Source organism: Danio aesculapii, chromosome 11, assembly GCF_903798145.1.
Source record: "Danio aesculapii chromosome 11, fDanAes4.1, whole genome shotgun sequence".
NCBI lineage: Eukaryota > Metazoa > Chordata > Actinopteri > Cypriniformes > Danionidae > Danio > Danio aesculapii.
In genome coordinates this window covers 43,382,246-43,406,826 of record NC_079445.1, presented here as the reverse complement: position 1 = coordinate 43,406,826, position 24,581 = coordinate 43,382,246, and the positions used below count along the sequence as shown (strand labels likewise).

Here is a 24,581-nt window from a genome sequence, read left to right as displayed (position 1 = left end):
ATGAATTACTTAAAAAACATTATAATTTTCTTAATCTAAAATATGCTTTACAGTTTAGTTTGTTTCAACTAATTGTTTCAATTTACTAAACAAATAAATAATATAAACTAATATATAATACCCTAAATAATAAAAATAATAATAATAATTATAATAATAATAATAATAATAATAACAATAGCAATAACAACAATAATACTAACAATAATAATACTACAATATTTTAAAAACAGGGTTTAATTATCTTAATCTTCTTTTGTTTCATAATAATGATAATAATTAATATTTTATGGCATAAATTGTATATAATAATGTATAACTGCTGTAATTGTTAGACCTCAATAAATAAATGGCTTAAATTTCTTAATCTAAAATATGTTATTTTTTGTTTACAATTTTTTGTTTAATAATAAAATTTATAATAATTTATTAATTGCAAAATAATATAACTGCATTAATTGTTATACCTTAAATAATAATAATAATAATTATTATTATTATTATTATTATTATTATTATTATTACTATTATCATTATTATTACCATACATTATTTAAAAAACATGATTTAATTTTCTTAATCTAAAATATTTTTTCCTAATAATGACCATAATTATTTTTTATTAATGACATAAATAGTACATAATAATATTATATTACATTTATATACATAAATAACATATTATATCATTTACTTATACCTTAAATAATAACAATAATAATAATGCAATATTTTAAAAACATGGTTTAATTTTCTTGATCTAAAATATCACTTAACTTTTTTTTGTTTCATATTAATGATAATAATAATAATAATAGTATATAATACGTAATAATATACAAGCAATTAAAATAGATGGACAATAAGCACCCGAAGGAAACCCACACCAACACGGGGAATCCTAACAACTAGTTAACATTTTTTAATCCAAAACATGAGTTATAATTTCAATCTTATATTTCAATGTGAAGTAGGACAAAATGTACAGTCTAAATTTATCAGGCATTTTTTAAATGTTATCCCAGACTATAGAAATTCAGGGAGTTTTTCAGATAAATGTTGATTTAATCTGGAATTAAGTCTGATTTCTCACCTGGGCGTCGTAGATCCTCTGCATGGCTTTGAAAAGCTGACTAAAATAACTGGATATTGCTGCTGCATCTTCTTCAAACACACCCAGCAGAGATCGAGTCTACAAAACACACCAACAAAACACACTTATGATTATTACACACTCATAAACATGCAGTTAAAATCAAAACAATTTGTGCATTTTAATATGAATGTTTTCCAAATGATGATTAACAGAGCAAGGAATTTTTCACAGTATTTCCTATAATATTTTTTTTTCTTATGGAGAAAGTCTTAATTCTTTCAGTTTGGCTGGAAAAACAATTTTTTAAGGTCAATATTATTAAGAAGTTATGAAGAAATTATTATTTTGATTTTATTTTTGATTAAGCCTTTAAATGTCACTTTAAGCTGAATACTAGTCTCTTGCAAAATAGCTAGTAAAATATTATTTACTTTCATCACGACAAAGACAAAATAAATAAGTTATTAGAAATTAGTTCTTAAAATTATTTTGTTTAAAATAATATGTTGAATTTCACAGGAGGGCTGATAATTGTGACTTCAACAATATATATAATGTTAGGAAATATTGGGCAAGGCAAGTTTATTTATACATTGCATACACAACAGTAGGGCTCTGCAATTAATCGAAAACGAATCGCAATTTGAAATGTTGCAATTAGCTAATCGCAAGAGGCGCAATATTGAATATACATGTTTTATTTAATTTCCCCCACCCAGAGCAAATGCATGACTGCCGTCTGTGTGTGATAGTTTTACACTCACTGCATTTTAGCAGTAAGAAGCTACGATACAGATTATTGAGCTAAGGCTTGACTAGGAAATTAAATCGCAAATCAAATGACAATCGCAATATCGTCAATAAAATTGCAATTAGATATTTTCCCAAACTAAAAAGCACAGCTCTACACAATGGGTTTTCAAAGTGATTTACATGAACAACAGGATAAAAAGAATCATAACATAATAATAAAAAGTACATAAAAATAATAAAAAAATACAAATAATCAATATTAAACAGCACTTAGAATATAATATAATAATAATAATTATATATATATATATATATATACATATATATATATATATATATACATAGATAAAGATATATATATATATATATATATATATATATATATATATATATATATATATATATATATATATATATATATATATATATATATATATATATTTATATATATATAATGTTAGGAAATATTGGGCAAGGCAAGTTTATTTATATATTGCATACACAACAGTAGGGCTCTGCAATTAATTGAAATCGAATCGCGATTTGAAACGTTGCGATTAGCTAATCGCAAAAGGCGCAATATTGAATATACATGTATTATTTAATTTCCCCCACCCAGAGCAAATGCATGACTGCCGTCTGTGTGTGATAGTTTTACTAGCCAACTGAAGGAGCACACTTTTGTTCTGCCTAATCAGAACTTATCAATCTGCCTCTTATCAGCCATATTAGTTTGCTGGGTGTTCTGTGTTTCATAATTATTTATTTTTTTGTTTTTTATAATAAGTAACACTATGTCCCTAATCTGAGTTCAACTTGTTAACAGAAAGGTAAGGTCATTTTATCCGTGTTCACGGTTTCCTCTAGAGAAAAATGAGTTTAATTTCTAAATATTTAAAAACAAATTTGAATAAATGTTTAAGTTAATATCTGTTCAGTTTCTTTTTAACTAACACTCACTGCACTTTAGCAGTAAGAAGCTACGATACAGATTATTGAGCTAAAGCTTGACTACGAAATTAAATTGCAAATCAAATGACAATCACAATATCAGTCAATAAAATTGCAATTAGATATTTTCCCTAACCAAAACGCACAGCCCTACACAATGGGTTTTCAAAGTGATTTACATGAACAAGAGGATAAAATGAATCATAACATAATAATAAAAAGTACATAAAAATAATAATAAATACAAATAATCAATATTAAACAGCACTTAGAATATAATATAATCATTTCACAGGAGGGCTAATATTAAACTGTATATAGATGGTTGAGTTTATCATCTAATATTTATTATATAACATATCTTATTGTATAATATGTCTTATTATTTAATATAACTAAAGCTCTCACTCCTCTTATGTATTAGAGATATGATTTCTGATTCATCTGTGTTTAATAATAACAAAGATTATGCCATGTTTAATCCAGCACCACCCAACAAAGCTAAAAAGCTCCAACTCAGACATAAATGAGTCGAATTAAACCTTCGAGATGAACAAACAGAATCAAAAACTGCTTTAATTCACGCTATGAGAAGCGGGTGTGGATTATTATGAATCTTTGTTTATATATTTATTTCTGTTAGCTTGCAGGCTAAATGTGGATGTTTACCTGCGGACTGTCCTCCAGAGTTTCCTCTATCGGTAGTTTATCGATTCCAGGCATGGCTGCAGGTTAAACGCGAACGATACGATCGTTTAAATGATTAATATGTTATAATTTGACGAATGTTTTTAATGTTGATGTTCGCTTTATTCCTGATAAATCAACACCCACCCGGATCCGCCCACAAACGCGGAAGTCCCGCCTCCTCCCGCTTGCTGATTAGAGGAGCGCTTTTGATCACGTGATGACGTGTGCGATTGTTTATTTTATAAGAAAATAAACGCGTGATATTATCAGTATTTCTTTCAATTTCTTTCTATTTAATCACATGTACTTCTTTTAAAATATGTGTATTATAAACACTTTCAGAAGCCCAAGCTTATTTGGCTTTTTCTCTTGTAATTTTAAACTTATATTGTGTTTGAGCAGGTTATTATGTCGCTTATTTAATTGAAAATAACATTAAATAACTAAATGAATCAATGAAAAAATAAAACTGAATGTTTTTTTAAATATATTTAAATATTTTCTTTCTTTATTTATTCATTGTATTTATTAGACGTGGGGAAAACTTGATGTTTATAATGGTTTGATAAAAGACAAAATGACAATTTGAGAAGAGAGTTTGTTAATTTACTTTAATTTCTTAAGTAAATGACACCATAATAAAATCATAAAAGCATCATTCAATCATTTCTATACAGGTTAAAAAGCATTTTTGGAAACATAAACACTACCTGATATTAGTCTTGTCATGGATCCCAGTTGTAAGAGCAACAAATAATAACTTGACTTCTAGTTGATCATTTGGAAAAGTGTCAGAAGGTAGATTTTTCCCATGAATCATCTGCTGAACTGCATCCCAATCATCACAAATACTACAGAAGAATCATGGTTTGGGGTTACATTCAGAATAGGGGGGGTGCGAGAAATCTGCAACATCAACAGCCTGAGGTTTCAAGACATTTGTGCTGCCCATTACATTACAAACCACAGGAGAGGGCGAATTCTCCAGCAGGATAGCGCTCCTTCTCATACTTCAGCCTCCACATCAAAGCTTCTAAAAGCAAAGAAGGTCAAGGTGCTCCAGGATTGGCCAGCCCAGTCATCAGACATGAACATTATTGAGCACGTCTGGGGTAAGATGAAGGAGGAGGCGTTGAAGATGAACACAAAGACTCTTGATGAACTCTGGGAGTCCTGCAAGAAGGCTTTCTTTGCCATTCCAGATGACTTTATTAATCAGTGATTTGAGTCATTGCAGAGATGTATGGATGCAGTCCTCCAAGCTCATGATGGAGTCAGACACAATATTCATTCTGTTTCCACTGCAGCATGACCACATATTCTATACTGGACATTATTGAAGGTTCAGTGATGAGACTTTTGTCTAAGCAGAGTCAGACCTTACTGTCCTAATGAAATCATTCATAATCAAGGCATGATCATATTTTATTTTGGTCAAATAAGTGTAATCTAGAGGCCTTTGCCTTTCATATCAGCCACTTCTGATATCAAATGATCAACTAGAAGTCATGTTATTATTTGTTGTTCCTAAAACTTGGGTAGACGACAAGACTTTTGTCAGGTAGTGTAGTTATAAACAAAATATTTTGTTCATGGATGTATCTTTCTTTTAATCACACATGCTAGCTAGTTAAAATCGCTTTCAGGAGGAAAACTGTTATTTTATTCTGTTTTAACTATTATTTTACTTTATTTTTATCATGTTGTTTCATTAAAATAAAATAAATCATTAAAATAAAAAATTAAACAAATAATCAAAATGAATAATAAAGTAAATAATTATTGAATAATTAAGAAATAATAATTATTATTATAATTAATTTTAGTGGCAGAAAGGTGGCTCAGTGGTTAGCACTGTCACCTCACAGCAAGAAAGTTGCTGGTTTGAGTCCTGGCTGGGTCAGTTGGCATTTCTGTGTGGAGTTTGCATGTTCTCCCCGTGTTGGTCTGGGTTTCCTCCGGATGCTCTGGTTTCCCCCACAGTCCAAACACATGCGCTATAGGTGAATTGGATGGAGTAAATTGGCCGTAGTGTATGAGTGTGTGTGTGAATGAGTGTGTATGGGTGTTTCCCAGTACTGGCTTGCGGCTGGAAGGGCATCCGCTGGGTAAAACATATATTTGAATAGTTGGCGGTTCATTCCACTGTGGTGACCCCAGATAAATAAGGGACTACGCTGAAGGAAAATGAATAATTTTAGTTTTATTATTTAGCTTTAGCTGTTTAAAACTATAAATAACTTCAGACAACATCAGATATAGAGGTGTAGAAATATGCAGAAACTAAATAGGCTGGGCAACGCAGTGGCGCAGTAGGTAGTGCTGTCGCCTCACAGCAAGCCTTGGCTGGGTCAGTTGGCATTTCTGTGTGGGGTTTGCATGTTCTCCCTGCATTTGCATGGGTTTCCTCCTGGTGCTCTGGTTTCCCTCATAATCCAAAGGCATGTGGTAGAGGTGAATTGGGAAGTCTAAATTGTCCGTAGTGTGAGTGAGTGTGTATGGATATTTCCCAGAGATGGGTTGGGGCTGGAAGAGCATCCACTGCGCAAAACATGTGCTGGATAGGTTGGCGGTTCATTCCGCTGTGGTGAACCCAGATTAATAAGGGGACTAAGCCGAAAAGAATATGAATGAATGAATAAATAAAAAGTGCTGATGACAAAAAAATATATATTGGTTTAATTTCTAACAATTTTAAATTATAAGTTTTTATTTATAGTTATTTTTTGCTAGTTAAAAAAAATTTAAAATCTTCCAAAAATTATTGCCATAGCTTCCTTAAATAAATGTAAACAACTGCATCAACGTTTACTTTTTTAACTACAGCAAGTTATTTACTACAACAAACTATTGTGTTGTATTCACATTTAAAAGCAATAAAGGAGACCTATTATGAAAAAATAACTTTTATAAGAGGTTTAAACACAGTTGTGTAATATCATTGTGTGAATTTAACCAGCTTCTAAAGGTACAAATTAATTAATTGTATTTTTTACAATCCCACTTGATGATAACAGTCTGCAGAAACACTTTGATTGACATTCTCTCTTTGTACGTGTCATCAGAGGCGGAAAGCCACGCCCACTAGTGACCTTCTCTCCCTCATTAGCATAGGACATTAGTCTTGTTTTTGAGTCTGCCACTATGCTGACATACAGGCATTTGTAGCTCCGCCCTCTCTTGAAAATGTCATTTGAATTTAAAGTGACAGTCACCAAAACGCCACAATTAGGATCAAGCCTGAAAGGGTCAGTGTCAGAGAGTTAGAAAACATTTTCTGTGTGGTATTTTGAGCTGAACCTTCACACACACACACACACACACACACACACACACACACACACACACACACACACACACACACACACTGTAGGGACATCAGAGACTTATCTTGTACAAAACGGCATAACAGGTCTCCTTTAAGACACTGTTAATATATGTTAATAATGTTGCAGAATAAACATGTATATAGTGGACAACAGTGATTGTGTGTGTTGCTCTGGCTCATTTGCTCTGCGTTTGGCATTTCTGACCGTACAGGTCATATTCTCTGTACTGGATGTAATGCTTCAGTCTCTTCGGCAGTGGAAGAAAACTCATGAAAATGGGAGCTCTTAAACGCAGTCGACCCAAGCAAGCCCTGATCTTCAGCCGACAGAGATGCTGCAGACAGCGCACGTTCTCTGTGGAGAAAAATGGGTAACACTGTAGTTTAGGTCACAATTGATGGTATTAACAAACCATTAACTAACACTACTAGCTTAACCCTCTATGGCATGGTGTTGGCTCCACTTTTTTGGCATACAAAACAACCCTTTACATTTTTTACAGTAAAATATCACCAAATAAATGTAATAATAAGTTGATGACCAATGAATGCTTGAGCAGAATGTAAGATAGATTTAACTTAACATATTTAAATTTAAATATCTTCATATTAAAATATGTGTGATGTGCATGGATATGTGAAGAAGCATATTTGATTGAGAAAAAACACTTTTTGTTATTATCTACATACACTACCTGACAAAAATCTTGTCGCCTTTCCAAGTTTTAGGAACAACAAATAATAACTTGACTTCTAGTTGATCATTTGATATCAGAAGTGGCTTATCTGAAAGGCAAAGGCCTCTAGATTACGCTTATTTTACCTAAAATATGATCATGTCTTCATTTCTAATTATTTAATTAGGACAGTAAGGTCTGACTCTGCTTAGACTAAAGTCTCATCACTGAACCTTCAATAATGTCCAGTATAGAATATGTGGTCATGCTGCAGTGGAAACAGAATGAATATTGTGTCTGACTCCATCTTGAGCTTGGAGGACTGCATCCATACATCTCTGCAATGACTCAAATCACTGATTAATAAAGTTATCTGGAATGATGAAGAAAGCCTTCTTGCAGGACTCCCAGAGTCTTCAATGCCTCCTCCTTCATCTTACCCCAGACATGCTCAATAATGTTCATGTTTGATGACTGGGCTGGCCAATCCTGGAGCACCTTGACCTTCTTTGCTTTGAGGATCTTTGATGTGGAGGCTGAAGTATGAGGAGGAGCGCTATCCTGCTGAAGAATTTGCCCTCTCCTGTGGTTTGTAATGTAATGGGCAGCACAAATGTCTTGATACATCAGGCTGTTGATGTTGCAGATCTCTCGCACCCTCCCATACTGAATGTAACCCCAAACCATGATTTTCCTTCACCAAACTTGACTGATTTCTGTGAGACTCTTGGCTCCTTGCAGGTTCCAGTATGTCTTCTGCAGTATTAGTGATGATTGGGATGCAGTTCAACAGATGATTCATGGGAAAAATAGACCTTCTGCCACTTTTCCAAATGATCAACTAGAAGTCAAGTTATTAATTTTTACTAGGATCGACGACAAGACTAGTACTAAAATGGTAGTTTTTTATTTGTTGCCTCAGAGCAACATTGTGCAGCTAGACCCCTTTTATTCAAACAATAACATCTTATGGATGGAAATGTGCTGGAATGTATAGTTATCACCATAATATATATTTTTGCTATACTGTTTATACAAAATTGAGCAGTTAAGCTAATTCCTTCCAACAGCGAGCTACATTAGATATGTTTCCATTCAAAAATGCGAATTAAACTTGCAAAAAGCCACAGTTATAAAAAAGTATATTAATTCTAAACCTTTATGATGCAAGTTGTTAATTATTCATTCATTCATTCAATTTCTTTATGGCCCTTTATTAATCCACGGTCGCCACAGCGGAATGAACCGCCAACTTATCCAGCATTTGTTTTATGCAGTGGATGCCCTTCCAGCTGCAACCCATCACTGGGAATCACATACACACTTGTTCACACACACATACACAATGGACAGTTTTAGCTCACCAAATTCACCTGTACCGCATGTCTTTGGACTGTGGGGGAAACCGGAGCACCAAGAGGAAACCCATGCAAATGCAGGGAGAACATGCAAACTCCACACAGAAATGCCAACTGACCCAGCCGAGGCTTGAACCAGCGACCTTCTTACTGTGAGGCGACAGCACTACCTACTGCGCCACTGCATAGCCCAGTTGTTAATAATTGTTTTTTAAATTGATAGTTAAAAAATCGTATTATCAGTACCTATAAAACTATAAAACTATATATAATAATATTATAAAAGCATAATATAAATTAATATTAAATACAATTTTATAACACAAACTTTTTTGCTATTTGAGATGCTATTTGCTGATGATGCTGCCCTGACCGCTCATTCAGAGGAAGCACTTCAGCGTCTTATAAGCAATTTCGCTCATGCCTCTGATGAGTTTGGGCTTACCATCAACCTAACAAAAACTAAAGTCATGGGCCAGGATGTCAGCAGCACTCCCAAGATTTCCATCGGGGATCACACCCTTGAAGTAGCAGAGGACTTTACATATCTTGGCTCTACTATCTCCAGCAACCTCTCTCTGGAGAGCGAACTGAACACCAGAATTGGCAAGGCATCAATCGCTATGGCCCGATTGACCAAGAGAGTGTGGATCAACAGGCTGCTCACTATGAACACCAAGATAAAAGTTTACCAGGCTAGTGTCCTCAGCACTCTTCTCTATGGCTGTGAGACATGGACCATGTACACCTGGCAAGAACGCAGACTCAATTCTCTATGTATGGTGAGCTTGCCTCTGGCACCAGACCAACAGGGAGACCAGCGCTCCGGTATAAAGACGTCTGTAAGCGGGACCTGAAAACTGTAAGCCTGAACCCTGCAGACTTGGAAGCTGCAACTGCTAACCGTGCCAGTTGGCGAATTGCCGTAAGGGCCAACAGGAAGTAAAGAGACGAAACAGAAAGCAGAGACAGGGCCTACAGAAGCAGCCACAGGCTTCACATGTAGCAAATGCAACAGATCCTGTCGCTCTCTTATTGGACTTTTTAGCCACAGCAGGCACTGCAACTCCAGCACAGACTGACCTGGGTGCAACTCCATTGTCTCTAGACACAGAAGTATACCTTTGGATATGGGATATGTTGATTTTCTATAGGCACTGTATGTTTATATATATATATATATATATATATATATATATATATATATATATATATATATATATATATATATATATATATATATATATATATATATATATATATACATATACATATACATATACATATATATATACATATATACATATATATATATATATATATATATATATACACATATATATACATACACATATATATATATATATATATATACATATATATATATATATATATATATATATATATATATATATATATATACACACACATATATATATATATATACACATATATATATATATATATATATATACACATATATATATATATATATATATATACACATATATATATATATATATATACACATTTATATATATATATATATATATATATATATATATATATATATATACACATATATATATATATATATATACATATACATATATATATATATATATATATATATATATATATATATATATATATATATATATATGTATATATATATATATATATATATATATATATATATATATACAGTGCCTATAGAAAATCAACATATCCCTGTGAAAATCTATACCTTTACTCACATTACACCTTGCTTTCAAAAGAGCTTCGGGATAAAGTTGTAGAAAGACACAGGTTAGGCGACAAAAACATTTCAAAGGCTGGAAAAGTTATTTGGGTTGTGATTTGAACGCAGGTTCTATGACAAATAAAGCAATTATTTCAAAGGGGTATGATGATTTTCTATAGGCGCTATATATATATATATATATCACTGTGTGTTTGTCCAAACCTTGAAAGTGGCAGATCTCAGCCCACTGTTTTTGCTCCATGAGGACAGCCTTCAGTTTGGAGCAGAAGTTCACATGATCCACATAATCCATCATGATGCGCACGACGCTCCCCGAGAGATGCTTCAAAAAGGAGACCGAAATCACCTCACAAAACTACAAACACAGAAGGAGAGCTTTCAAGACCAACGCAAATTTCATTGATGCATCAATCTAGATTTTTGTTTATTGGCCGATTCTGATTGCTGATTTTTACAAGCAAATTGGCTGATTTCCTTTATATAAACATTTGCATATTACTCAATAATATTACTGAAATTAATATATAAAAACTGTATAAATATATATTTACACACATTTATAAAAGTAAATAACAGTTGAAGTCAGAATTATTAGCCCTCCCCAATTTCTGTTTAACAGTTTTTTTCATCACATTTCTAAACATAATAGTTTTAATAACTCATTTCTAATATGATTTATTTTATCTTTGCCATGATGCATAGGCATGTTAGGGTAATTAGGCAAGTCATTGTATAACAGTAGTTTGTTCTGTAGATAATCCAAAACAAAGATTGCTTAAGGGGGCTAATAATTTTGACCGTAAAATAGGTTTTAAACAATTAAAAACTGCTTTTATTCTAGCTGAAATAAAGCAAATAAGACTTTCTCCAGAAGAAACAATATTATAGGAAATACTGTGAAAAATTCCTTGCTCTGTTAAACATAATTTGGGAAATATTGAAAAAGAAACACAAATTCACATGAGGGCGAATAATTTTTTACCTCAACTGTAAATAGACTTAATATTGGGCTAAAAAAATCTGATTCGTTGTGGGTCTACACATTGCACCCAACATGGATGTCAACAAACAACTAAACTCTGTTCTAAAAATCACCAGAGTGTCTTTGATGACGGTATCAGTCCATCCCTCATATCCGCGCGGCACATGCGACCCTTCTCCATACGGACAGTCAAAGCATCGCTCCACGTCGTAACCATAATTACACAGCATCCGCAGCACCAGCTCGTCCTTCAGAGCGTACTGCAGTGCCGAGGGGAAGTGTGTGGTGTTTACACGGCAGAAATAATTTACATTGGCACCGTATCGGAGCAGCAGCCGGATCAGCTCTTGGTTGCCCAGACGCAGCGCCACCTGCAGGAGGGAGGGGAGATGTGTACTTAAACATATAGGGCCCTATCATACACCCGCGCAATACAGCGCAAGACGTGTTAGCCCCAACGTGTTGCTATTTACAGACCAGCGCAACTTTAATTTTCCCATTTTCTGCAACGTTGTTTAAGGGTGCTTTCACTCGTAGACTTTTGTTTAGGAACCTGTCTCGTATCTCCAGTTAGCGTGGATCGTTTAGCATATGTGAATCCAGCAATCACGCTCGGATCCGTGCCAAAACAATCAGTCCGAGATCGCCTGAATGAGGTGGTCTCGATTGAAACGATCTCTGGAGAGGATTGATTGTAGTGAGAAAGCAATGCGATTCGAGCCCGGCTAGATCACAGTGTATTATGGATATGTAATAGATATATATACGGCTATATGAAGAGAAAATTAGGAGTAGGGCGGGATGTCTTTCCTACCGGTAAATGTGCGTTTCATGTCAAATATGAAAGTGAAAGCATGCTAACTATTAATGAGAGCTGTTTATCTGTTAGGAAAACTGACCGAACTGCAGTCTTGGTTTGTTTGTTATCTCTATAATGTAAAGCTTATAATGCATAATTCCAGCCAACAGCTCTGTATGAGAAAGTCTTACCTCTGATTTATACTTGGCGACGATGTCTGTGGGTGTCACCATTCAAAAATAAAGCGTAGCTTTCCGCTTATAATGTCTTACTGCTCATTGCCATAATTAAAATATGGACTCATGACAGCTAAGCGGGGCTCTGCAAAATAAACCGTAAAATTCTGACTAATGTGAGGAGAGGTTACTCGCACGTGACTTGCTCTTTTGGTCCGTTTAGAAACTTTGTCGTGTGAAAGCGAACTGCACTAAGAGCAAAGCGCAACATTGTAACAGTTTTAATCCCTGTTTCAGAACAAAACAAGTGTGAAAGCACCCTAAATAGCAAATCCATTTGCGCCACTTTGTGAACTCATGGGTGGTCCAGTCTAGAAAAGAGGTGTGTTAAGGCGCATTGTTGGTGCGTTGCTATTTTGAGGAACTACAGACTGTGCAATAGACCAGCTGAGAGCAGGTCTAAAGTCCAGCTCAGAGCGCGTTAGTTGTGCGCCTCGCTTACACATTGCTTAATACACACAGGATGTGCAGCAATACACAAATATCTTTGTAAATGAAAAAGAATTAAAGGATTACAATATTACAAAAATTATTATTTTTCTACATAAATATAAAAACCACCGCCTCCATGGCTTTTTTCAGTTTATTCACAACCAGTTGCTTTTGTAAAATGGTATTATTATTATTAGTAGTATTATTTATTACTAGCATATTTATATTTGTTTTATTAAAAACAAGCTTAGATTTGTCCACCTGTCAGGTTTTAGACCATATGGGGCACAGCATGCGTGTTTGGATGCAACTCACACTTTGTTATTATTGCTCATTTATTCGTTTGCTGGAAATTAGAACTGAATTTAAAAATTGTTTTGAAACAAATCATTGTGCTTAACAAACTAAATTAATTATGTATAGGCTAATGGATTCAGTGGAGTGTACAACACCGTTTCCTTATCCATGAGAAAGAGAAAGTAAAAGTAAAAGCTGATTGGAGGAGGCTCATTCTTTATCATTGCGCTGCAGATGCTCTGTTAACTGTTTTGTCATTAGTGAAGTGTTCAGTTTCCACTTACAAAGTCTGCCATGTAAATAGCAAATGCCCCATGGCGCAATGCAACTGATTTTTAAAGGGAATGAGAGATGAGACTCTGATTGGTTTATTCTCAAAACACACCCAGAACTCATTAAGAGAATAAGCTCAACCCTGTTAGACCATGCGCCACGGCTCAGAGCATATTTTTCTGTCCTTAAAATAGCAAAAGTGGTTTCGGACACAGCCTGAATGCTTTTGCACACTGCACTTTAGACGTTGCGCTGCTTAAATAGATGGGTTTAAGCCAGGATTTAAATGCAAGAAGACTATCACTGTTCCTTAAATCCAAGAGAAGTGAGTTCCATAATCGCAAAATCAACCATTTTAACGCTGTGGTGGGCTTCAAAATCGCTGGGATATAGTTCCTATTTCAATGTTGGGATTAAGGGTTAAGCAAAATATTCTTATTTCTAAACAAATACACCTCATATGGGCCTAGATACCGTCCATCCCTAACCTGCAGGCATTTGACGGGGTCCTGGTTGGGCATGGCTCCGGCCTCCAGCAATACTCTGGCGGAGGAGACGTCATCATTGGACACAGCGAAATACAGTGCAGACTGACGCTTATCATCGTAGCTGCGGCGAACCCACGGGTGGAGCATGAAATTTGGGTCATATCCGGCATTGAGGAGCATCTCTAAACAGTGTGTGTGTCCACCGGCGGCAGCTGAATGAAGAGGACTGATGCCGCTGTCGTCCACTGCGTCCCACGATGTGACGGGAATCAGGAGAGCGAGGGCCCTGCGGAGATCAGGTGTGCATTGAAAAGCAGCATGAAGTTACAAGGGAACATTCTGACATAGGCATAAGATTCTGACAGTATGATAATCTTTTTCAGCACATTTCTAAACATAATAGTTTTAACAACCAAGTTCTAACAACTGATTTCTTTGCCACGATGACAGCACATAATATTTGACTAGATATTTTACAAGAAACTAGTATTCAGCTTAAAGTGACATTTAAAGGCTTAAGTAGGTTAATTAGGTAATTAGGCAAGTCATTGTATAACAGTGGTTTGTTCTGTAGACCATCCAAAACAAATACTGCTTAAGAGGGCTAATAATATTGACCTTAAAATGGGTTAAAACAATTAAAAACTGCTTTTATTCTAGCCGAAATAAAACAAATAAGACTTTCTCCAGAAGAAAAAATATTATAGGAAATACTGTGAATAATTCCTGAATCTGTTAAACATAATTTGGGAAATATTTGAAAAAGAAACAAAGGTTTACAGGAGGGCGAATAATATTGACTTGAACTGTATGTGTCACTGACTTGAGGTGTCCACGATGAGCTACTCTGTGGATGGGCAGGTGTCCGGTGTGTTTGGGGACGTTTGCATCTGCGCCGGACTTCAGCAGTAATGAAATCACATCAGGGTTTCCTGAAATACAAGCCTCAAACAAGATGGTTGCACAATCCTGAGCCTGAGACTCAACATCAGCACCTGAACACAAACACACTGTATTACAGACACTCAGTGCCTCATAAAAGAGTCCAAAAAATTGTTTTATAGCTGCGTTTTTGAGGATAGTGATGTTGGGTTAATTTTTTACTTTGTAAAGTAGCACTTTAATTCATAATTTAGGCAGTAAGAGTGCTATGGAATTGTGTATTTTTGTATTTTTTTATATTTAAATGTTTTTCTGTAAATGTTAAGTTCTTCCTTGATGACATTGATTTCTTGATTACATATATAAATAAAGGTTTCATTTGTATTTTTCATATACTGTTTTATTTTCCATATTCATTTGATAAAATTTGCAGTTTTTGCTTTTCAATATGTCTAAAATTATTAACCGCTTTACTGACAACTAGCTCTTATTTATATATTAATGTTTTTTATTGCATCAGAATAAACTAAAGTTAAAATGTAAGGAGGAGGAATTATACCAAACAATATTTAAAAATAAAACCATCTCAAGATTAAAGTCATTTTAAAGTGAGATTAAAATCGATAAATTTCAAGAAGAATTACTATATAAAATGTTTAGAATAAAAAAAAAGTTAAAACAATATTGAGAAAAAAACTCATTAAATTTTGAGAATAAAGTTACTTCATGAAAAATGTTGCTAAATTTAAGAAAAAAATTCTAAATAAAATGTAAAAAATAAACTGATAAATTCAGATAAGAAGTCAATATCTTTCAGGAAAAAAACTAGTGATTTTTATACTTCTACTTTTATAGTTAACTAAAGAGAAATGTTGTTCAATTAAGTTAAACTAAATTAAAAATGAGGCATAATTAAGACTATAATAATTATTATAAAGTAATTTTATTATATCCGTTTTTTTGTTTTTCAGACTACCCAGGCTCGTTCTGAAAATGTACTCCTGTATACATTCCTGGAGAGTGCCAAATATGTCCCAGGAGCTTCGTTTTTTTTTTTGCAGTTTTAGTTTTTGTGAATCCACCAGAGGCCGCTATGCATGCATTTTCAGATCTCAAATTTCTCTAGTGAGTGCCATTCACGCCTGCTGTTCTCACGAAATTCCACTAGAGGTCGATGTCAACTGACTGACTGACTGACCGATCGACTGACCCACCCTCTTCCTTCCCTAAACCGAACAGGCAGTGTTTTAAAAAGCACCAATTTACCAGCGCCCACCCACTTCCCTAAACCCAACCGACAATGTTTTCAAAAGCAATCCAGAAAAAGAAAAGCCCTTGCGGCAGCCTAATTTTTACCACGTTTTCAGATCTAACCACATTCTCACCCTGTATTGTCTTGTTTATTTAATTTTTTGGCTTTTATTTTACCTGCTTTCTGGAACTGTTCTTCACCAGGCTCGAACCCCATCATCGTGGTTAACTCAACTCCACATCACAAGTCCACTGACGTACGCGGCGAGCCACTGGACCAGGGTCGTGCACAGGGGGGTGGCCCGGTGGCTAGAGCCACTGCCCCTTTGCCCTCATTGGCTGACACCATACAAACCCCGCCCCCCCCCCCCCCCCCCACTCTGCACTTTGCGATCGGCAAACACCGCATCCCCCCCCACCCCCCGCTATTCACTTTGCGATCGCCCAACCAACAAGCTCTGGCTACATAATTCGCGATCTCCAGAAATGTACATACGGGTACATTTTCAGAATGAGCATGTGTTGTTTTAAACATAAGTCAGAATACATCTAGATATAATTTTTAGTACATCTAAAAATGTTGCCTAATATTTTTACATATTTTATGTAAGTACTTTTTGTGATACATTTTTTTCAATGAGTGTTCATTTTATCTTGAGTACTGAGAATTTTTTTAGTTTTCTGGTGACCTCTGCTGACCTCTGTGTATTAGTGTCCGCATGATGTCCAGGTATCCGGCCTGTGCTGCTAAAGCCAGCGGTGTGAGGCCAAAAGAGCTGCGAGGATCAGCATGAGCTCCGTTCTTTATCAGCAGATCCAGAATCTCCGTCAGGCCCAGTCGAGCAGCTTCATGAAGAGCCGTCCTGCGGTTCACACACTCCTGATTCACACGCGCTCCAAACCTTAGCAGCAGATCCACCATCTCACGCTGATCATTTCTGATTGCTGAATAACGCAGAGAGAGACGCAAACCAGCAGAAAGCCAGTCTTAAATTATAAATACTTCAATGGCAGTCATTAACAACAAATTAATTAACAACAAATCATAAAATGTTTGCACGTTTGCTTTCTGTAGTTCTAAAAGAGCTGATCATATGGTGTTTTAAAGGTTCAGTGAAATTAAAATATTTTCTTTTAGATGTTAGTATCAGTATGTTAGATTTAAGGACATCTATAAGCAAAACAGTGACAAAATTCGCATTTAGAAGATATAAAACTGATATAAACATGTAAAGCTTGCAGTTTCTCATTTTATTTGACGTCACTTCATAATTCAGTGTCTCATCAAATCCTCTGACCAATCAAATGCTCTCTAGTATCTGATAACTAATTTCCTTTTTAATATTGAGAGTGTTTTCTGACCTACAATGAGAGGCGAGTCCTCCTCTTTATCCAGCGGGTCTGGACTGCTGCCATGATCCAGCAGGAAGAAAGTGTTGTCCAGAAGCCCTTTCTCCACTGCTAAGAAGAGCGCAGTTTTCCCTCGATGAGTCTTTCTGTGCTTCGCTTCTTCAGGAGACGCTATTGAACAGAAGAAAACAGTGTAAATCCTGTCCTCATAGCACTCAAACACCAATGTTGGGGTAGAGAGGTCATGGAAATATCATATTATAGTGACCAAACTTATCAATATTATCGCGGTTTTGTTAAAATGACCTGAAAATGTTCAAAAATCAGTCACACACACACACACACACACACACACACGCACACACACACACACACACACACACACTTAAGGCATTCCACCAATTTTGTATCTGAACATGAACTCAAAACTGATAAATTAACCACATTAAATCATAAATTAAATGGCAATATCAGTCAGAAACATCACAATTAGATATTTACAGTATCCCTACAGAAAAAAACTGCTTAAACCAGCCTAGGCTGGTTGGTTGGTTTTAGCTGGTCGACCAGCCTGGTTTTAGAGGGGTTTTGGCCATTTCCAGCCTGGTCTTAGCTCGTCAGGCTGGAAAATGACCAGCTAAAACCAGCTTGACCAGCCTAGACAAGCTGGGAGCCCAGCCAAAACCAGACATGTCCAGCTTATACCAGGCTGGTCAAGCTGGTTTTAGCTGGATTTAGCTGGTCATTTTCCAGCCTGACCAGCTAAGACCAGGCTGGAAATGGATGGAAACCAGCCTGGAAATGGCCAAAACCCCTCTAAAACCAGGCTGGTCAACCAGCTAAAACCAGCCAACCAGCTTAGGCTGGTTTAAACTGGATTTTTCAGCAGGCATGTCAAATTGCACAATGCTTTATGCAGCTTTACACATTTTTTGTGAAATCAATGTAAACATGGATCCCTATGAGCTATGAGGTAAACAGCAACATTACAAAAATATATAGATTTTTAAAAAATTCACATAATTTCCCATCATTTCGTTGCTGATTTTTGTGCATGAAAAACATAAAGAATCATGTATGTGCATGGGCGTTGCTAGGCCTATTTTAGGGGGGCCTAACCCTATATTTCTACTCCTCCCCCCTAAAACTTTTGAGATTAGCTCATAAACTGTACACTAAATTATCGTCTCAGTCCCCTTTAAATTTAATATGAAAAGAGCGGAAGAATTCGGCTCCTTCCCGACTTTTGTTTTTCATTTGATCAGCAAACCACAGCTGTGCAGTGAGAGAAGGTGTGTGTTTATCCATAGATTGTTATAATATCTGCTTATTTGCAGTTCTTCGCTATAGATACACTTGTATCACTTGTACCCCATCATGTCATGGAGGAGCAATCGGGTTTCCCATCTACTGTTTCATCAGTGCTCACCTCATAATCACAGCTGTTTCCTCGAACATCAAACATTTCACTATTTTAATTTCAAAATTAACTACCAATATAAAACATGTTTTGTGTTAGCTCATGTGGCATTAACTATACCATCCAGTCTTGCACAGAAAGGATTAAAAACAGTGACAGAACGACTTAGTGAACGTACTCATTTTAACTGTCTGAGTCACTGATAGAGATAGAAACATCCTGTGTTGTCCTGTATTTAAAACATTCTTATTTATTATTGTGATTCAGATCATGAAATATGTAAATTAGCCTGCAGGTTTAAAAATATATATTTAAATTTGCCTTTAAATAGAAAAGTGCAAGTTTTATTTATTTAATACATGGAAACAAAAATGTACTTTTAGAAAGTGTTTTTACTACGGTGAACAGGTGTGTTGAGCCTATTTGGCTGATTCAGAACTCAAATGGCTATCTCTGTTTTGCAGTACAGGGGAATACTGCTAGTTTAGCATACAACCCATATTAAACATTTTAACTTTTATTAATTTCTTACTATTAAATTACTACATATAAACGTAATATTAAGCTTATATATATATATAGTTGAAATCAGAATTATTAGCCCCCTGAATTATTAGCCCCCCCGTTTATTTTTTTCCCCAAACGGAGAGCAGATTTTTTCAACCCGTTTCTAAACATAATAGTTTTAATAACTCATTTCTAATGTTTTATTTATTTTATCTTTCCCATGATAACAGTAAATAATATTAGACTAGATATTCTTCAAGACACTTCTATACAGCTTAACTTTAACTAGGTTAATTAGGCAGGTTAGGGTAATTAGGCAAGTTATTGTATAACGATGGTTTGTTCTGTAGAATATCGGAAAAATATATAGCTTAAAGGGGCTAATAATATTGACCTTAAAATGGATTTAAAAAAATTAAAAACTGCTTTTATTCTAGCCGAAATAAAACAAATAAGACTTTCTCCAGAAGAAAAAATATTATCAGACATACTGTGAAAATTACTTGCTCTGTTCAACATCATTTGGGAAATATTTGAAAAAGAAAAAAATTAAAGGGGGGGGGGGCTAATAATTCTGAACTCAATTATATATATATATATATATATATATATATATATATATATATATATATATATATATATATATATATATATACACAATTTTTTTTTTTTTACCTCAGGAGCTGAACCCCCCTAAAATGAAAATCCTAAAATCACCCCTGCGTATGTGTATCTATTTCTGAAATAATAATTAGAAAAATATATATATCATTAAAAAATAGGAGAATCAGTGAACTGTGAATAACTTACTGCCATTGTGTAAATATTATATAATCCATAAAAAGTGACTGTAATCTGACCGAGTAATTTAAAAAGCAGTTTACTCTGATTACAAGTACTTGATTTTTGTAATCTGATTACGTAATCCAGATTACAGATACACACTGAACGCTGGGAAAGCACAGACCGGTGAAGGTGATCTGCAGAATGTTTAGGTTGTTCTGAATGGCGGCCTCATGTAAAGGGATGAAGCCTGTGGAGTCTTCCTCAGAGAAACAGCAATCGTGGACGGTCAGTTTACGCAGAGAGTTTTCATCACCTGATAAACCAACAAGAGGAAGACACTGAGTTTGTTTACTAGCTGAACCAGATCAGACATACTGGTGGACCACCTGCTAGACTAGCATAAACCCTGCTAAGCAATCAGCTATAACATGATGTATAGTGGTCTTATTTAATAATATATTTGCTCATGTCTAGGTTTATTTCACACAAAAAAGTAACAACATAAAATAATAAAAAAGACCATTTTGAAAAAAGGACAATTTTTATGATAATAATCGCACCTTACATTTATGCAATCTATCTATCTATCTATCTATCTATCTATCTATCTATCTATCTATCTATCTATCTATCTATCTATCTATCTATCTATCTATCTATCTATCTATCTATCTATTTATCTATCTATCTATCTATTTATCTATCTATCTATCTATCTATCTATCTATCTATATGTGTGTGTATGTGCTCAAAATTGAGAACAAATTATCAAATTATTATAGGAAACATACTACTACATAATACTACTAGCCAGGGGTGCGTTTCGAAAATCATTAGCCAACTAAGGTCGCAAGTTTCGTCGTTACAAACATATTTCATAGATTTGCCGTTTCCCAAATCCATCGTTCCAACGTACATTGGCAAACTGCGTCGCAAACTTGTGCACTTGCAACTACACCTCTAGAGCTGTAGTTAGACATAGTTCCTGGCTGTGTTCTATTCCACTTATCCCCCCTATGCCCTATTCATTTAGAACATTACAACATTTAAACTTGGAACGATTAAAACTAAAAAAAAGCATTAAAGTCGTCTCTCTTAGGTGTAATTTGCTTTTAAAATATTTTTACATTTCAGTTTTAGCGATCTTCATGTTTACAATTGCGCTCCCTTCGCAGTGCGCTTTGAACACATTGATGTCATTTTGAACACAGCCTCATGACGAAAGCTATAAGTGACCTGTTATTTAAAAGCGGAATTTATGTTACGTCTCCAAAGCTTGTGAAAACAAAAAACATAGCATACGTTAATGCTTTTATTTTATAGTGGGTTATTTATTAAGCATCTATACTGTATATGACAAAAGGTCTGCTGGTTAGAACAAATCTGCAGTGGTTTGCATCTGTCAAATTGTAAAAGTAGACTTTTATAAAAAATAAACAATAAAAATAAACAATATCCTACTAAATAATAATGATAATCATAAATATTATTAATATTATTATTAAAGTAGGATTTTTTTCATTTCCTAATAAATAAGAAATATTAAATTTAATTTCTTAATAAATAGCTTCATTATTTACTTATTTAGATGATTTATATATGATATTATAATATGTGTTAGCGTTTGTAAGTGATTTTATGTTTTAGAATAGAATATGCTCTCAATAATATTTGTAAAGCCAACACAGGCCCTATGTGTGCCATATACATATATTTCAATTAGAATGGAAAGCGAGTGCATGTTTTTACCAAAACTAATATTGGATTTTATTTTAAATGTGTGTGCGTGTAAAACAATATCATTTGCACAAAGAAATTATGGGGTTCTTCTCTAAAGAAGTTGTTACTCCACCCTGTTTAGAGCATCATTATGGGTGTTTTACGTTATAACTAACGTGGTTATAAAAAACGATGGATCTGCAACAGAGAAACTACGGGTTTTGGGAAACACTCGTCACTACATTGTTCTTTTCCCAACCGATGCATCGTACTATGATAGGTCAGCCGCGAGTTACGTCGTTGTTTGGGAAACGCACCCCAGAGTGGCATGATTAAGCTATCATCTGCAAAATCCTGTCATTATAGTTAAGAGAGAAAAAAAAAACATTTATTCACAACATTAAACTAAATGCAAAATAAATATGAATAAGTCTATTTTAATAAGTATACAAACTGTACAAGATCTGAACACATTAATAAGAATTTGAACAAAACATGCTTATTTACCATCAAATAATAATGTTGCAATCAAAAAACAATCTTTCCCCATAAAATGATTCCAATAAATTTCAATATTTTCTTATTTCTATTTATTATTTGCACAATTAGCTAATAACAAAAACAGTTAAAATGCTAATAAAAATCTATTGACGCTGAAAAATGTTATGCAAAATGCAATTTAATATTTTTTTTTATTTTTGATATTGTAGTGAATTGTGAAAATATTGTAGTGTGATACTACAGTCATACCATCTTTTATTGCGCTGAAAATCTTCTCTCGCTCAGGTGAAATTTGAACAATCCTGCAGACAGAAATATAGCATCTTTCACTCCAATGAAGGTGACTTTGCTGGGAGTGTAAAGAAATACAAAATACAGCATCTTAAATACAAGTGAAACGTGTGTAAATGTGTGTTTGAGCTACAGAACTACAAAATACAGCATCTTAAATACAAGTGAAACGTGTGTAAATGTGTGTTTGACCTACAGAACTACAAAATACAGCATCTTTATTACAAGTGAAATGTGTAAATAAAGTGTGTGTTTTGACCTGCAGGCGTCTCCACTGTAAGAGCTCTTCAGCTGTGTTGGTTTGTGGCTCTGCTGGAGACTCTGTTCAATCATCATCTGCATTGCCACATCCTCATCTAAAATCCCCCCGGATGTGTCCACATCCATCACACTGACACAGATAATATGAGACGGATCTCCTGAGAGAAATCACATTACACAGCTAACAGCAAAAGCTCTCAGAAGCTCCCATCATGGCATTAATAACAAGTTTGAAAAGATAGCACAAGAATTTATCACAGCATTTAAGTCTTAAAGTATTACAAGAACCTAATAAAACCATTAAGGGGTCAACCACGACATTAAAAACTTTGATTTAAAGGAAAGAATAAGAGTGAACTTAACAGCTTTTAAAGAGAACACTGGGTATAAAAACAGTTGATATTAATATGAGATAAATGATGTCTGTTATTGAAATATGTGGTCAAAAACCAATGGAAGATGACGCAAGTAAATAAAAATGAATCTATCTATCTATCTATCTATCTATCTATCTATCTATCTATCTATCTATCTATCTATTCACAAAGTATAGTCATTAATTCCTCAGAGAAAGTTTATAGGATGTTTGTTCAACCTTATTCTGTTTGTTTTCAAAGCAATGTCTCAAAAACATTGATTTATTTTTCCTAAGTACGATTTAGTAAGATATCTGGCGTGATTTCTAGCATATTAAATGAACTTTGTCGTTCCCTAACCGTTAGCAAACGTTTTCATAACCAAAATGGAGCGTCAGCAAACTTTTTTCGCGCCAAATGTCAATCCACGTCATCGCAGCAAGATGCAAGTACAGTAAATAACACCACGTGCACGTCCTAAAGTGAATGTTAATTCATGTTTATATCCCTAAAATACATAACAATGTGTGATAAAGTCTGTCAATTTTATGATAATGCAAACAACTCATAATAAACGAGTCATTATGAATGTCTGAATATAAAAAGTAAGCAAAACTTCACACACACAAAGCAAAGGGCACTTTAACAGCTTTAAAATGACACTTTAATCGCATTTTTAGATCTGTTATTTACCTTTTTTCTGTCAGCAGTGTTTGTCGTTGGGTCGACTGTTAGCCTATAAGTTTAGTAGCCCTCACATTAACTGCATATCAGATTATTGAGGTCACATTTCTTCTATTAATACCTGATCATGAGACACAGAAGAGAAGAGCAGAGGAGAGATCCAGACCTCTGACCTGATACAAACTCACTCTGTCAGCCATTCTGATATATACAAAATAATGTTATAGCTAGCAAATTAGCAGCGTGGCATCACTGTTGCCTGATGCGATGTGCTTAGAGCTGTTTTTATTAATGTTTTAATTAATGAACTGATAGACAATATAAAACGTCATACTTTTACATTATTTAATCTTATAATATCTCAGTGGAAACGATTTGAAAGCGAATAATAATATGCAGACTGTGTGGTGTCACGCGTATGAACACTAGAGGGCGCAATTCAGCACGT

General features: G+C 34.5%; 2 protein-coding genes across 3 annotated transcripts in view; both read right to left on the bottom strand.

Annotated features, from left to right (window-relative positions):
• Positions 1–3,640, bottom strand: part of appl1 (adaptor protein, phosphotyrosine interaction, PH domain and leucine zipper containing 1) — a 31,188-nt gene extending 27,548 nt beyond the window's left edge. Inside the window, 2 exon segments of the mRNA XM_056468337.1 lie at positions 1,094–1,192; positions 3,470–3,640. Coding sequence (XP_056324312.1) covers positions 1,094–1,192; positions 3,470–3,523 — 153 coding nt within the window. The 5' untranslated portion in view covers positions 3,524–3,640.
• A 2,740-nt stretch (positions 3,641–6,380) lies between these two features.
• On the bottom strand, positions 6,381–24,211 carry asb14a (ankyrin repeat and SOCS box containing 14a). Of its 2 annotated transcripts, XM_056468209.1 has the most exons (11): positions 24,143–24,211; positions 23,092–23,251; positions 22,791–22,843; positions 20,503–20,634; positions 17,621–17,779; positions 16,958–17,203; positions 14,949–15,120; positions 14,126–14,411; positions 11,714–11,971; positions 10,820–10,973; positions 6,381–7,173 (listed from the first exon to the last, which is right to left on the bottom strand). In XM_056468209.1, exons 2-11 carry the CDS (start codon positions 23,217–23,219, stop codon positions 6,995–6,997), a joined length of 1,767 nt encoding a protein of 588 aa, XP_056324184.1. In that variant the 5' UTR covers positions 23,220–23,251; positions 24,143–24,211; the 3' UTR covers positions 6,381–6,994. The 2 variants fall into 2 exon arrangements, with proteins under 2 accessions (XP_056324184.1, XP_056324185.1); XM_056468210.1 differs by lacking the exon at positions 11,714–11,971.
• Between the last annotated feature and the right edge of the window lie 370 nt (positions 24,212–24,581).